Source organism: Palaemon carinicauda, chromosome 4 (assembly GCF_036898095.1).
Source record: "Palaemon carinicauda isolate YSFRI2023 chromosome 4, ASM3689809v2, whole genome shotgun sequence".
Classification (NCBI taxonomy): domain Eukaryota; kingdom Metazoa; phylum Arthropoda; class Malacostraca; order Decapoda; family Palaemonidae; genus Palaemon; species Palaemon carinicauda.
In genome coordinates, this window is record NC_090728.1 from 165,533,694 (window position 1) to 165,544,734 (window position 11,041).

The 11,041-nt window shown below is 32.2% G+C and overlaps 1 protein-coding gene across 6 annotated transcripts in view; it reads left to right on the forward strand.

Moving 5' to 3' along the window:
- Window positions 1-11,041, forward strand: part of LOC137640152 (uncharacterized) — a 150,969-nt gene that overhangs the window by 132,129 nt on the left and 7,799 nt on the right. For 3 of the 6 annotated variants that reach the window (XM_068372656.1, XM_068372655.1, XM_068372654.1), the window contains 7 exons: window positions 1,271-1,417; window positions 3,015-3,110; window positions 7,335-7,613; window positions 8,491-8,654; window positions 8,961-9,154; window positions 9,891-10,036; window positions 10,739-10,986. In XM_068372656.1, coding sequence (XP_068228757.1) covers window positions 1,271-1,417; window positions 3,015-3,110; window positions 7,335-7,613; window positions 8,491-8,654; window positions 8,961-9,154; window positions 9,891-10,036; window positions 10,739-10,986 — 1,274 coding nt within the window. The remainder of the gene's footprint in view (window positions 1-1,270; window positions 1,418-3,014; window positions 3,111-7,334; window positions 7,614-8,490; window positions 8,655-8,960; window positions 9,155-9,890; window positions 10,037-10,738; window positions 10,987-11,041) is intronic. The other 3 variants (XM_068372658.1, XM_068372659.1, XM_068372660.1) reach the window with 3 other exon arrangements.

The window sequence follows — 11,041 nt, forward strand, 5'->3', positions numbered from 1 at the left end:
TCTTCTTTCCTCTTTCATTTCTATTTTCTCTTATTTCTATTGCTTCTATCTTCTATCCTTTTTCATTAACAATTTCTCTTGTTTCTACTACTATTATTTTATGCTATCGTTCATTTCCAATTTATCTTGTTTCTATGCTGCCAGATTCGACTCATCGAGTTTCTGTGGGCGAAGAAAAGAAAAAAATAAACAGGTCTAACCTGTAAGCTTTTGCATGGTCTCAACGCCAGCTTAAAAGCTTAACGAGTTTTGCGTCGTAAAGGTTAAAACAAAATCCCTCTCCTTGATTGTTCCTTCGCGAATGAATGGAGGAAAGCGAACGCGGAAGGCAGCCAGCCACACTTATTACTGCTGCACCATTTTTTTTAATCCGGAAACATCTGCCGTTGGAAAAAGGAGTTGTATAATCGCTGCAGGAAAGTGATGGCGGCTTGAGACAGGGGAAGAATTAGGTAGACAGTCTTGGTGGTTTAGTTGGTCTCCTTTCTTGTAACTCGTAAATAATCATCATCATCATCATCATCAGCTGTAGCTAGTCCATTGCTGGGCAAAGACCTCAGGCTTGTTCTTCCACTCGATCTACTTATATACAGTATATATTTATTTTGGCGCGACCTTATGTAAGGGAAAAAATGTGTTAGTAATATATATATATATATATATATATATATATATATATATATATATATTAAAAATACTTAATAAACTCTACTTCCCTTTTTTGGAAAGGGTTTCTGAAAAAAATATATGTATATATATATAAATGTGTGTGTGTATATATATATATATATATATATATATATATATATATATATATATATATATGTATATATATAAATATATATATATATATATATATATATATATATATATATATATGTATATATATAAAATATATATATATATATATATATATATATATATATATATATATATATATATATATATATATATATTATTCCTTTTTTCAGACTCTCCCCAAAAAAGGAAGTTGGGTGTTCTGATGTTACCCATCCATGATTATTATTGTTTTGAATAGTTAACAATGATTGATGTACTATATATAATATATTGTCCACCGTCCATCTGCTCTTGAGTTATGGCGTAACATGAGGGCTCTCTTGAGATGTACCGATTTCCAGTATCATAATGGATTACAGTCATTCCTTTTAACTTTCTATTTACCTTTTAGACTTAACTTTCTTTAAGTTGTCTTATTTATTGGATTTATTTATTGGATTTATTTATTGAGTCATTTATTTTGTTACAGGCATTCCACCTGCAAGACATCCGCTGTGATCGACCGAGATTCCTAAGTAAGTCCTTCGTAGGATTCATTACCTTCAACGTCGTCACTTACTCGTTGTTCGTGGCCGAGATCATCCTCACGCGGGGAACCAGCACTGAGGAAGGAAGGGTAAGCAACACCCAGGATCAGGAGGATCCATTTAGACAGGTCTCTTAAGGGGATTTTCCCTCATGACGTCACTTCTCGTATCCTTTGGTTACCGTTAAGGACGTTATCTTCCATAAGCCTTTTGTATTATCAATATTACCTTTTTTATTTTTTATTTTTACTATTTATGATATATTCAATTTCTCACATCATTAATACTTCTCTGTAATGGAAATTATTACTTGAAAAAGTATTTTAAATGTGTTAACTTCCACATCCTAAAAAGATGAATTTCAGTCACAACTTACAATATTACATGAAAAGTCAGAAAAGTCACTTAAAAAGTTACTTGGCACATCCAAAGAATTGGTTAAAGAAATTAATTAATTTCGAGGCAACTTATTTATTCTCAAATTAATTTCATTAAAGCGTTATTATTATTATTATTATTAGTAGTAGTAGTAGTAGTAGTAGTAGTTGCTAAGATACAACTTTAGTTCGAAAAGCAAAATGCTATAAACCCAAGGGCTCCAACAGGGAAAATAGCCCAGTGAGGAAAGGAAATAAATAAACGAAATGAGAAATAATGAACAATTAGAATAAAATATATTAACCACATAAACATCAAAACAGATATTTCATATATAAACTATAAAAAGACTTATGTCAACCTGTTCAACATAACAGTTGCTACAAGTTTGAACTTTTGAAGTTCTACTGATTCAAGTACCCGACTAGGAAGAATATTCCATAGCTTAGTCACAACTGGAATAAAACTAGTATACATTATGAAAAGGACACTATAACTGTAGTTCTGGGATCTGGTGTATAATTAAAGAAACTATAATTACATGATAATAATCAGTCAACCCAACCATACACTGAAATTGGATCCTGGCAACACCCAAACTCCATTTTAAATCAATTAGCACTTCCGTCTTTTTTAAATTTAAAAATGCATTCTTGCAAAGTACATAAGTTCCATTACCCGAAAAAGCTGATAAATCTCTCTCTCTCTCTCTCTCTCTCTCTCTCTCTCTCTCTCTCTCTCTCTCTCTCTCTCTCTCTCTCTCTCTCTCTCTCAACCGATTAATTCATCGTGATGGAACAATTTATTACACTTGCATAAATTATGTAGTCAATATTGGGTTAACTCGTTGTTGACATTGGTTTAACCATTAAAGCATTCTGAAACGTTAATTGGTTTTGGTTATGAGCCGAATCCTACAGAAGTGACCTGTCTCGTACGGAAAAAACAAAAACTTCTGTCGTCGTTATGTGGGTTTTTACAAGAAAGTAATAGTAATTACTGCAACAAAGTTATACAAAGTTGTATTTTCCAAATGTCAATAAGGGTTCAGGTAGCGTATTTTAAGCTTCGCTTGCTATTCTTTCTTTATGTTATCAAATATTTATTTGTGATATTTTTTTTTACTATACAGATATTTGTAATTGCTTCCAATATTTATTGTATGTTTGAGATTCAGTAAAGTATCAAGACCACATCTCAACCACGCTCAAACATTTGAAGGTTTAAGAAAACTTCAGGCAAATTGATAAATTCACAAATTGCGAAATGTCATATTTTCTATAATAAACTTAATTATTTTCCTTTCAGAATTTCCTAACACTGGTATTTAATGGGTGTTACGCTGTCCTGCTCTTCATCGTGGTCGTCTTCTTCCTCATATACGGAGTGGAGGTCTATTTCAAGGTAATTTCTAAACTCTTTTTTAAAGGTTTCCTTTATGGCAAATCATCTTTGACGTCATGGTCTCCCATTGATCAATGTAGGATGTCTCACGCAGGTAGCCTTAATAGGAAGGCTATGATAAGTAGATGAGTATGTCATTTGCTATGAGGGTAAATGGGCAGGAAAGTAATATACTTTATGATAAATTGTCATTTTCTGTAGTAAGGGTTTCCTCTGTCTATACTCATGAATGTGGTGTCTTCTCTTCTCTGCTCTTTAGATCTTCGGGGTTTAAGTCTTTTACGTTTGGACTGTACTCTATCATTGGATTTGGTATTGAGGTGTAAATATATATATATATATATATATATATATATATATATATGTGTGTGTGTGTGTGTATGTATATATATATATATATATATATATATATATATATATATATGTATGTATATATATATATATATATATATATATATATATATATATATATATATTTTGTCAACTTCATATATTGAAGATAAAGATTTTTCATGTTGGTTTTTAAGGCCTAGAACAACAACTCCCCCCTAAAATAGGTAAAAATGAAGAAAAGTTGGCTTAACCATGAACTGGTAGACCTGATTCTTAAAGTATAAAGGTTTTAACAATCAGGGAAAATAAAAGGAACCTAATTCAGAAACTTTTAAAGCATAGGGAAAAAAGTCTCTGAACAAGTAATCCAAGGATTATTTATAGAGGCAAGAAATTACCTCTCCTTGATTTGAGTAGAACAGTAAACCAGGTGGTATATACTGTACAGGAGAGAGAGAGGGAGAGCAAGAGCCACCATGTTTCATTGATGTATCAAATTGGGATGTAAATTGAGAGAAATAGATCAAGGATCAAGCAAATTAATTCACCTGGTAGATTCAACTCCATTGAGAAGGGAAATAAGAGAAGCTCCCTAAATGAGAAAGCAAAACTTCAAACAGAGAATGAGTCAAATCTGAAGCTTTGAAATTGATATGAAGGCATTAATTTAGAAGCAGAGTGGACTCGGAAATTACCACTGAAAGTGAGATTTACTGTTGAAACCGAAAACTTTTGACGATTTACTTTTCCTCATCACTCTTTATAGAATATACTATCATTATTAAAGAATACTATAATGTATCAGTAAGAATATGCTTGGCTCTGTATTTGTGTTGGGTACTATATCAGCTTTGAAACTTGAATGTACTAAATGTTTATGGAAAGCTTTAAATATACACCGAACAGTGTTTTAAATAACCAATTTAGATTTGCAACTATAGTTGTATTTTATCATTTGGAAGGTTAGATGAGTCATGCGATATGATAAAGCATACATAACAGTGATGTCTTGTAATGATTCCAAAATTGACATTGCACTATTATTATTATTACTGTATTTGAAATTAAAAACATTCAGTATGCAACCATCCTAAAAGAGTACTTAATGTAAATTCTAGTGATAAAATGTAAGCATCCACAAGATGAATTCCCATATGAAGAATATTTTAAAATTCTGTTTGAATATGAAAATAAAAAGCAAGTAACAATAAGATAAAGACGAGTCGGTGAATAGATAATAACATACAGAAACCGTAATGGTGTATTAAGGTGAAAGCACCAAAGTTAAATACAGTATATACAACTAAAATTGCATGAAAGTTAATAAAAATTTGCAGAATAGAGATTTATTTTAGATATGTTTATGCACTTAACTTTTTGAATTGTGTTTTATGGTGCATACACTTGTTGATTTTATTATGTTGTTAGCAGAATTTTACAAACTATTTATTACGATAATGTTTTTGTACATTCATCATAATACAGCACTGTATTACAGCATGTGAACTTATACAAAGCTTTTGTATTTATTCTCTGCTACTTGTACTATAATGGATTTGCTAATCAGAAGCAATATATAAGCTTCAATGATATTACGTAGTTGTTGTTATTCACCATGAGCTTAAAAATAGAATGTAGTTGTTGAGAGACAGCTCCAAAGGCAATAGTGAAAGTTTCTCTATATGAAATTTACCACGTACAAGAGGGCTAAACAGGTTACAAATTATATTCCTAGTTTGGGAAAGGAAAGTCACCATATGATGTAACAATTACAGGAAGTTGCTGAAACCCTGGCAGACCTTGACTCTAATAAATGCAATAAAGAAGCAAATGGAATGAATGCTATCATTTCCTTAGATATCGAATGTTTCACAAACAATCCCAGCCTTTGTGGCAGCATTATATGGTACTGTATATGAATTTTATAAAGAAAACTTAGAATTGAAGTACAGTCCTGTATTGTACTTCAATGTCAAAGGTTAGGTTATCATTGTTTAGGAGCATAATATCAGGTTAACTAAGAACTTGGTTTTGATTTTAGCTCTTATCACTGTGACTGTACCACTTGCCAATCCATTCCTAAGATATTTTAAGGATATTAGTAGTACAGTAGCCCCATTTTGTATTTAGGGAAAGCATAGTGCAGCTAGCAATAAATTATCTGCATAGGGTTTTTGGTAGCTCAGTGAAAGTGTCGGAAACTCACAATAAGTGGCCCCGGAGTGTTTGTGCTGTGCTCCCAACACAACAATTTTCATTAGTGTCTGCAACCTTACTGTCCTTGTAAGGAAGACTTGGGGAGTATTCCTTAGGACTACCAACTGCTGAGTCATCAGCAGCTATTGCCTGGTCCTTCTTGGTTCTAGCCTCAGTGGAGAAGGTGCTAGGGGACTGATTATCTGTGTGCTCTGACCTGTCAGTTGCCTCTGACACTCATTATTAACCTTTAAACGTTTTTCATAGAACATCAAACACTAGCAAAGACAAAAATCAATAAAGGGCCAAGAATTCTACTCTTTATGACATCAGACAAGATATGTTTGTGCTTATTAAAATGTAGACAAACATACTGTATGTTGTTGATTGCTTAAAAACTGAAATTGATTACCCTACATAACTTCCTGCACAAATTATGAAGGTTATATTCAGTATTAGAATCCTATTATTAATAAAATTTTAGAAAACAAAATTAAAATCAGTTTAAACATTTTGGAATTCATATACATCATCAAGATTTCCATGAATGTTATATGTAAAATTGTATCGCAAGTGCCTAATTCAGCAGACGTGATTATGGGTTACGGAAAAGTGCAGATTGACCTGTCATTGGTACCACAGTATTAATGTTACATCCCTTTGGAGCCGGTGTATTACTGCATACTGCTTCCCATTACAAGCAATAAAAGAATACAAACAGTGATTATGTGAGGGGAACCTTGATAGCTTTTGAAAAACTATAGAAAAAATTATCTGGATCCATTCCAGTCCAACAGTTATGAAGTAGATATAGATTTTAGTAGGTGACTGAACTAAACGGAAATTGAGAAATTTATTTGGATGGCATGGACATACAACATTGGGACGAGGGACATTAGTTAAATGTTGTTAAGCTTTAAAAGCTCCATGAAATAACTGGTATCTTGTCTTTGGTGTTGGTTACAAACTGAATAATGCCAGTAAATTTCTAAAGTTTAAGGGGAGAAGAATTAAGTTTGGTAATTGAACTACAGTTCGTAACTGATCTTGTTAATGAATAAAAATTTTGTGGCCACAAGAGAAATGCACTTAATTTGTACACCATATATTAGTTTAAAAACTTTTTTACTTTTTCAATATTGCTTTTATTCTCTTATTAGATTTCTCTACCACAAGCATAACCTCATTGACAGCAGCTATTGTGCTAGGAAGTAATAGCTATTGTATGTTCCATCAAAATCTTACTTCAACTTAAACTAATCTCTAGCCATACTGCTTGAAACAGTACCCAATGGCGATTTTATAGCCTCATCTGAAATTAGAAGATAACTACTTTCAAATGTATTATTATTGTTCTTTGAGGGAAGGGGAAATGACCATGCACTTCACAGTAAGAGTAACTCATAACAGAATTTGTTTCCAGCTTGCATAAGCTGATATACATTAACTATTATACAGGATATGCAACACATTAAGTTAATGATTACTGTGACAAAATTTTGCAAAAACGTTAGACTATTCCATTGAGCAGACTTGAAGGTATAAAATTGCCTGCTTTTTATAGGCAAATTTTGTATGTAATCTATGGAATAATATTTGTTACAGGATCAACAAGGTCACCTCATATTTCATACTATCTTTGTCTTTTTTTATGAAGTAGAAGCTTTATTGACTGTTGGGCTTTTGTGTTTGTAGGTGCGTGGGGGCTTCGTGAATGACACCGTTATTGTGGGCAATGTCCATTCCCGTACACCTCTGCAGGCCCATCTGCATCCCCCTCTTCTTGATGAAGTAGATCCTGACGGGCCCTCATCCTGTTCCTCCCCTACCTCTCCATCCTGCTCAACCTCCTCAGCCCCCTCCTCTCCCCTTGCTTCTCCTTCCTCACCAACCTTGTCCAAAACAGGCAAAGTCAAAACGTCCGTTGGAGATCAGGAACAAGACCCATCTACTCAGCGTCTTGTACCAGAGCAGGTGTGTGTGTGTTGATTATGTGCTTTTTGTCCCTGATGTCTGTAGTTTTGTAATTATTGTATGGGTACAGGATAATTCATTGAATAAGCTCTAATTTTACTTTTTTAAGAATGTCTAATTTATTTTTTTGTATTAGTGGGATTCTTTTTAAAATATCAAATTTTGATTTTAGATGAAAATGGAAATTGTATTGTAGCTCATTAGGAAAGGAAAGGATTTATGATTAGTGCATGCAATGTATTTCTTTCTTCACAGATTGTGTTGAAATATTTTTCTGTTTTTAGTATTAAAGTATTTTACTTAAATTTTTGCTATTTCTAACATAACAATTAATGCATTTTGTAGCTAAGGGTGCTTTAGGTCATATGTTTGAAGATTGGTATATTTCATTATTTTATTTTCAGTTTATATAGCTAACTTGTTACTGTAGTAGAGTTTTGTAAAGTTTTTGAAAGAATTTTGTCAAAAAAGAGCATATTAATTTTCAATTAAAGTCTTTTACACTTTAGGCACTTTGAGTTCATTTCTAATTCAGTTTTTAAACTAAGGTAAATGAAAACTTTTGTGTAAATCATATAATTTTCTTGAATTATTTTGTAAGTCAGTGTTTGTTAGTCTTTATGTTGAAATTGTACTCAGACATCATGTATATCTTTTTCATTGAGTGATTTTTATCATGTGAGACATATTTTAGCAGTAAACACTTGATCAATTGAAAACGCTTATATTGTGTTCACATATTTATTTTTTTTAGATTGCACCTATAGTATTGTACTATACAGTATTACTTTTATAAATTGATTCAAGTTTTCAATTGTATACTGTACAACTTTATACCATTGTGTACCTTTTATTTATTGTAATTAATGCAAATTAGTTGCAGGTTGTTAGTGAAATCCAAGGAAATGCTTCATCACACCCAGGGATTGATCAGTCACAGCTTAGCCAGTCGCGATTTGGATTGGTGTTCCAAGCATGTATGCTAATGATCACCGTCTGTTTCTTGTTCTCTGACGTTTTGGGGGTTTTCTGGAAAAATAGGTACAGTACAGTTTCTTTGCATTTATTTCATTTTCTGAAATTTTGTTATCAGATTGCTTTACTTAGTTAATTTACAAAATGTCATAGATTTATGTTTATCCAAGTAGCTATGTAGAATTGTAGGCTTTGTACAATATATGATAGTTTATTTCACAAATTTTATATATATATTTTCTTTTACTGTAGTTTGGTCAATATGTTAGTTCAATATGAGAGATGTTAAATTCAATCATTAATGATTTTTCTGCATTTTAAGTCAGATGAATTGAGACTAAAAGTAGTTTCAATACACCTTTGCATTTACAGAGTACCCTTGATGTCTAGAAATGCATACGATATTATATTCCGTGTGGTCGAACTTGGGGTGGCCCTATGGTTCCCATGCGTCCTTTGGAACTGTATGTCCCCGGAACAGCTGTGGATCCTCAATCCTAAGAAGATTCTCAAGAAGCTGGACATTGATAGAACTTTGGAACTTGGGCAGCCACTTCCTCAGAAAAGTAAGGCATCAGTTATTTCATGATTATTTTCAGAAACTGTATCTTTCCTGAAATTCAAATGTAAATTTAGATTTTTTTATTAGGGTCGATATACAGTATCACTTCCTTTTAATTTATTTTACTGATATTTATTTCTCATATATTATTAGCTTTACTGTTTTCAATGACTGGAGAAGAAAAAAGTCTGTCACAGCTTTATGTAATTTTCAAATGAATTTGCATCAGTTTCAAGTTTGGAATATTTTTTTTCTTGTGAAAATGTGCAAAATTTTATGACAACAATATTTCTTATGGCTTAGTGTGCCAAAATTTTTCATTTTAATTGTACAATTTACAAGTTTTCCCAAGAAAAAAGGTTTTATAATTTACAGTATATATACAGGTATTTGTAAAGCTTAATACTTAGGAAATACTATAATTAATATAAGTTTTACATCAAAGTTACTTGTTATGCTTTGCAAAGGCATTTCCAAGCACTTATTGTTGCAAGTTTTATGATAATTCTTTAATATATTTTTATTATATTTTGGTATCCTGCTCATAGTTGAATATTTTTTACTTCAGTCCCTTTTTATCTTAACTAGGCAATGTATATATTAGGATATAAGTTCTTTGAATTGATCTCTTGGCATATTCTGATGTTCTGATATTTAACTGGGTTACCCAAAGAATGGCAAGACTGAAAAATTAAGATTTTGGGTGAAAAAAAGACATGAATGATCATTACTCATTACAGCTGATGGAAGTAGCAACAGTGGCGCAGAATGCTGGATCTGCTATGACAATGAGAGGACAGATGTTGGTCCCCTCATCCAACCGTGTGATTGCAGAGGAGATGTTGGTGCTGTGCATCACAACTGTCTCAGGAAATGGCTGATGGAGGTACATATGGTTATCTGACATTATTCGTGCTGTTACCTATTATTAAAATTAGGATGAGACTGCTAGTGACCTCCTCACAAGGATCACCAGGCTTTTGAATTATTTTTTTTGTTTTTTTCTTAAATATAATGATGATGTTGTATTACATTATCAAAGATTATATTTACAGTATGTAACTACTTACCATCTCAGTCAACTGTCTATTTTCAATCAGGATAGAGTGTGTGGTAGCTATGAGATGTTAAGCATTTAAGTGATTACAGTAAGAAGTAAGACAGTTTATTAAGAAAAAAATTAGGATTTGGAAACCTTTAGTTAGGTAACAGTTTATACATTTTATTCCTATAACACATTCCAGTATACAGACAAATTTCTCCCTCCCCTTTTAATATGACAGAGGAATAGACCTTGGGATTAGAATTTTTTTCATTTAAAGATTATCAGTTGTCCTTTGATGTATTTGACAGTTAATATTCTTAAGATGGCACTGAGTAGATACTTTTACATGAAAAGAATTTATATATTCAAAAGAAAATACAGTTACAAGAAAATTACTGTCTCTGTTACTCACTAAATACCATACACCAAATCGTGTATAAATCAAAAAAAGTATGTAGACAGAATATTTGTCTAGAAAAAAGTGTATACTGTAATGTTCATGATGTATTTCCATCTAATTTTTTTCTTTCTCATAATATACAGTGTGCTGAAAATTCATCTGAGAACTTGTCATGTAAAGTGTGTGGGGCTGTATATGAGCTTGAGAGAGGTCGTGCTTTCTGGATTGGCCAAGGCTTCACAGCTCGTCACTGGTTGCAGACAGCCTTCCTCGTTACTGTCATGTGTGGCACAATAGCAGGCACATGGGCTGTTGTCCAGATGTATGATGATGCATATATTCGGTCAATAGCTGCAGGAGTCACACTACTTGTTATATATGTATGCTTGAGGTAAGTTCTTGTTATACAGTAGTATATTTTTACATTTTTATAGACACAATTCCTT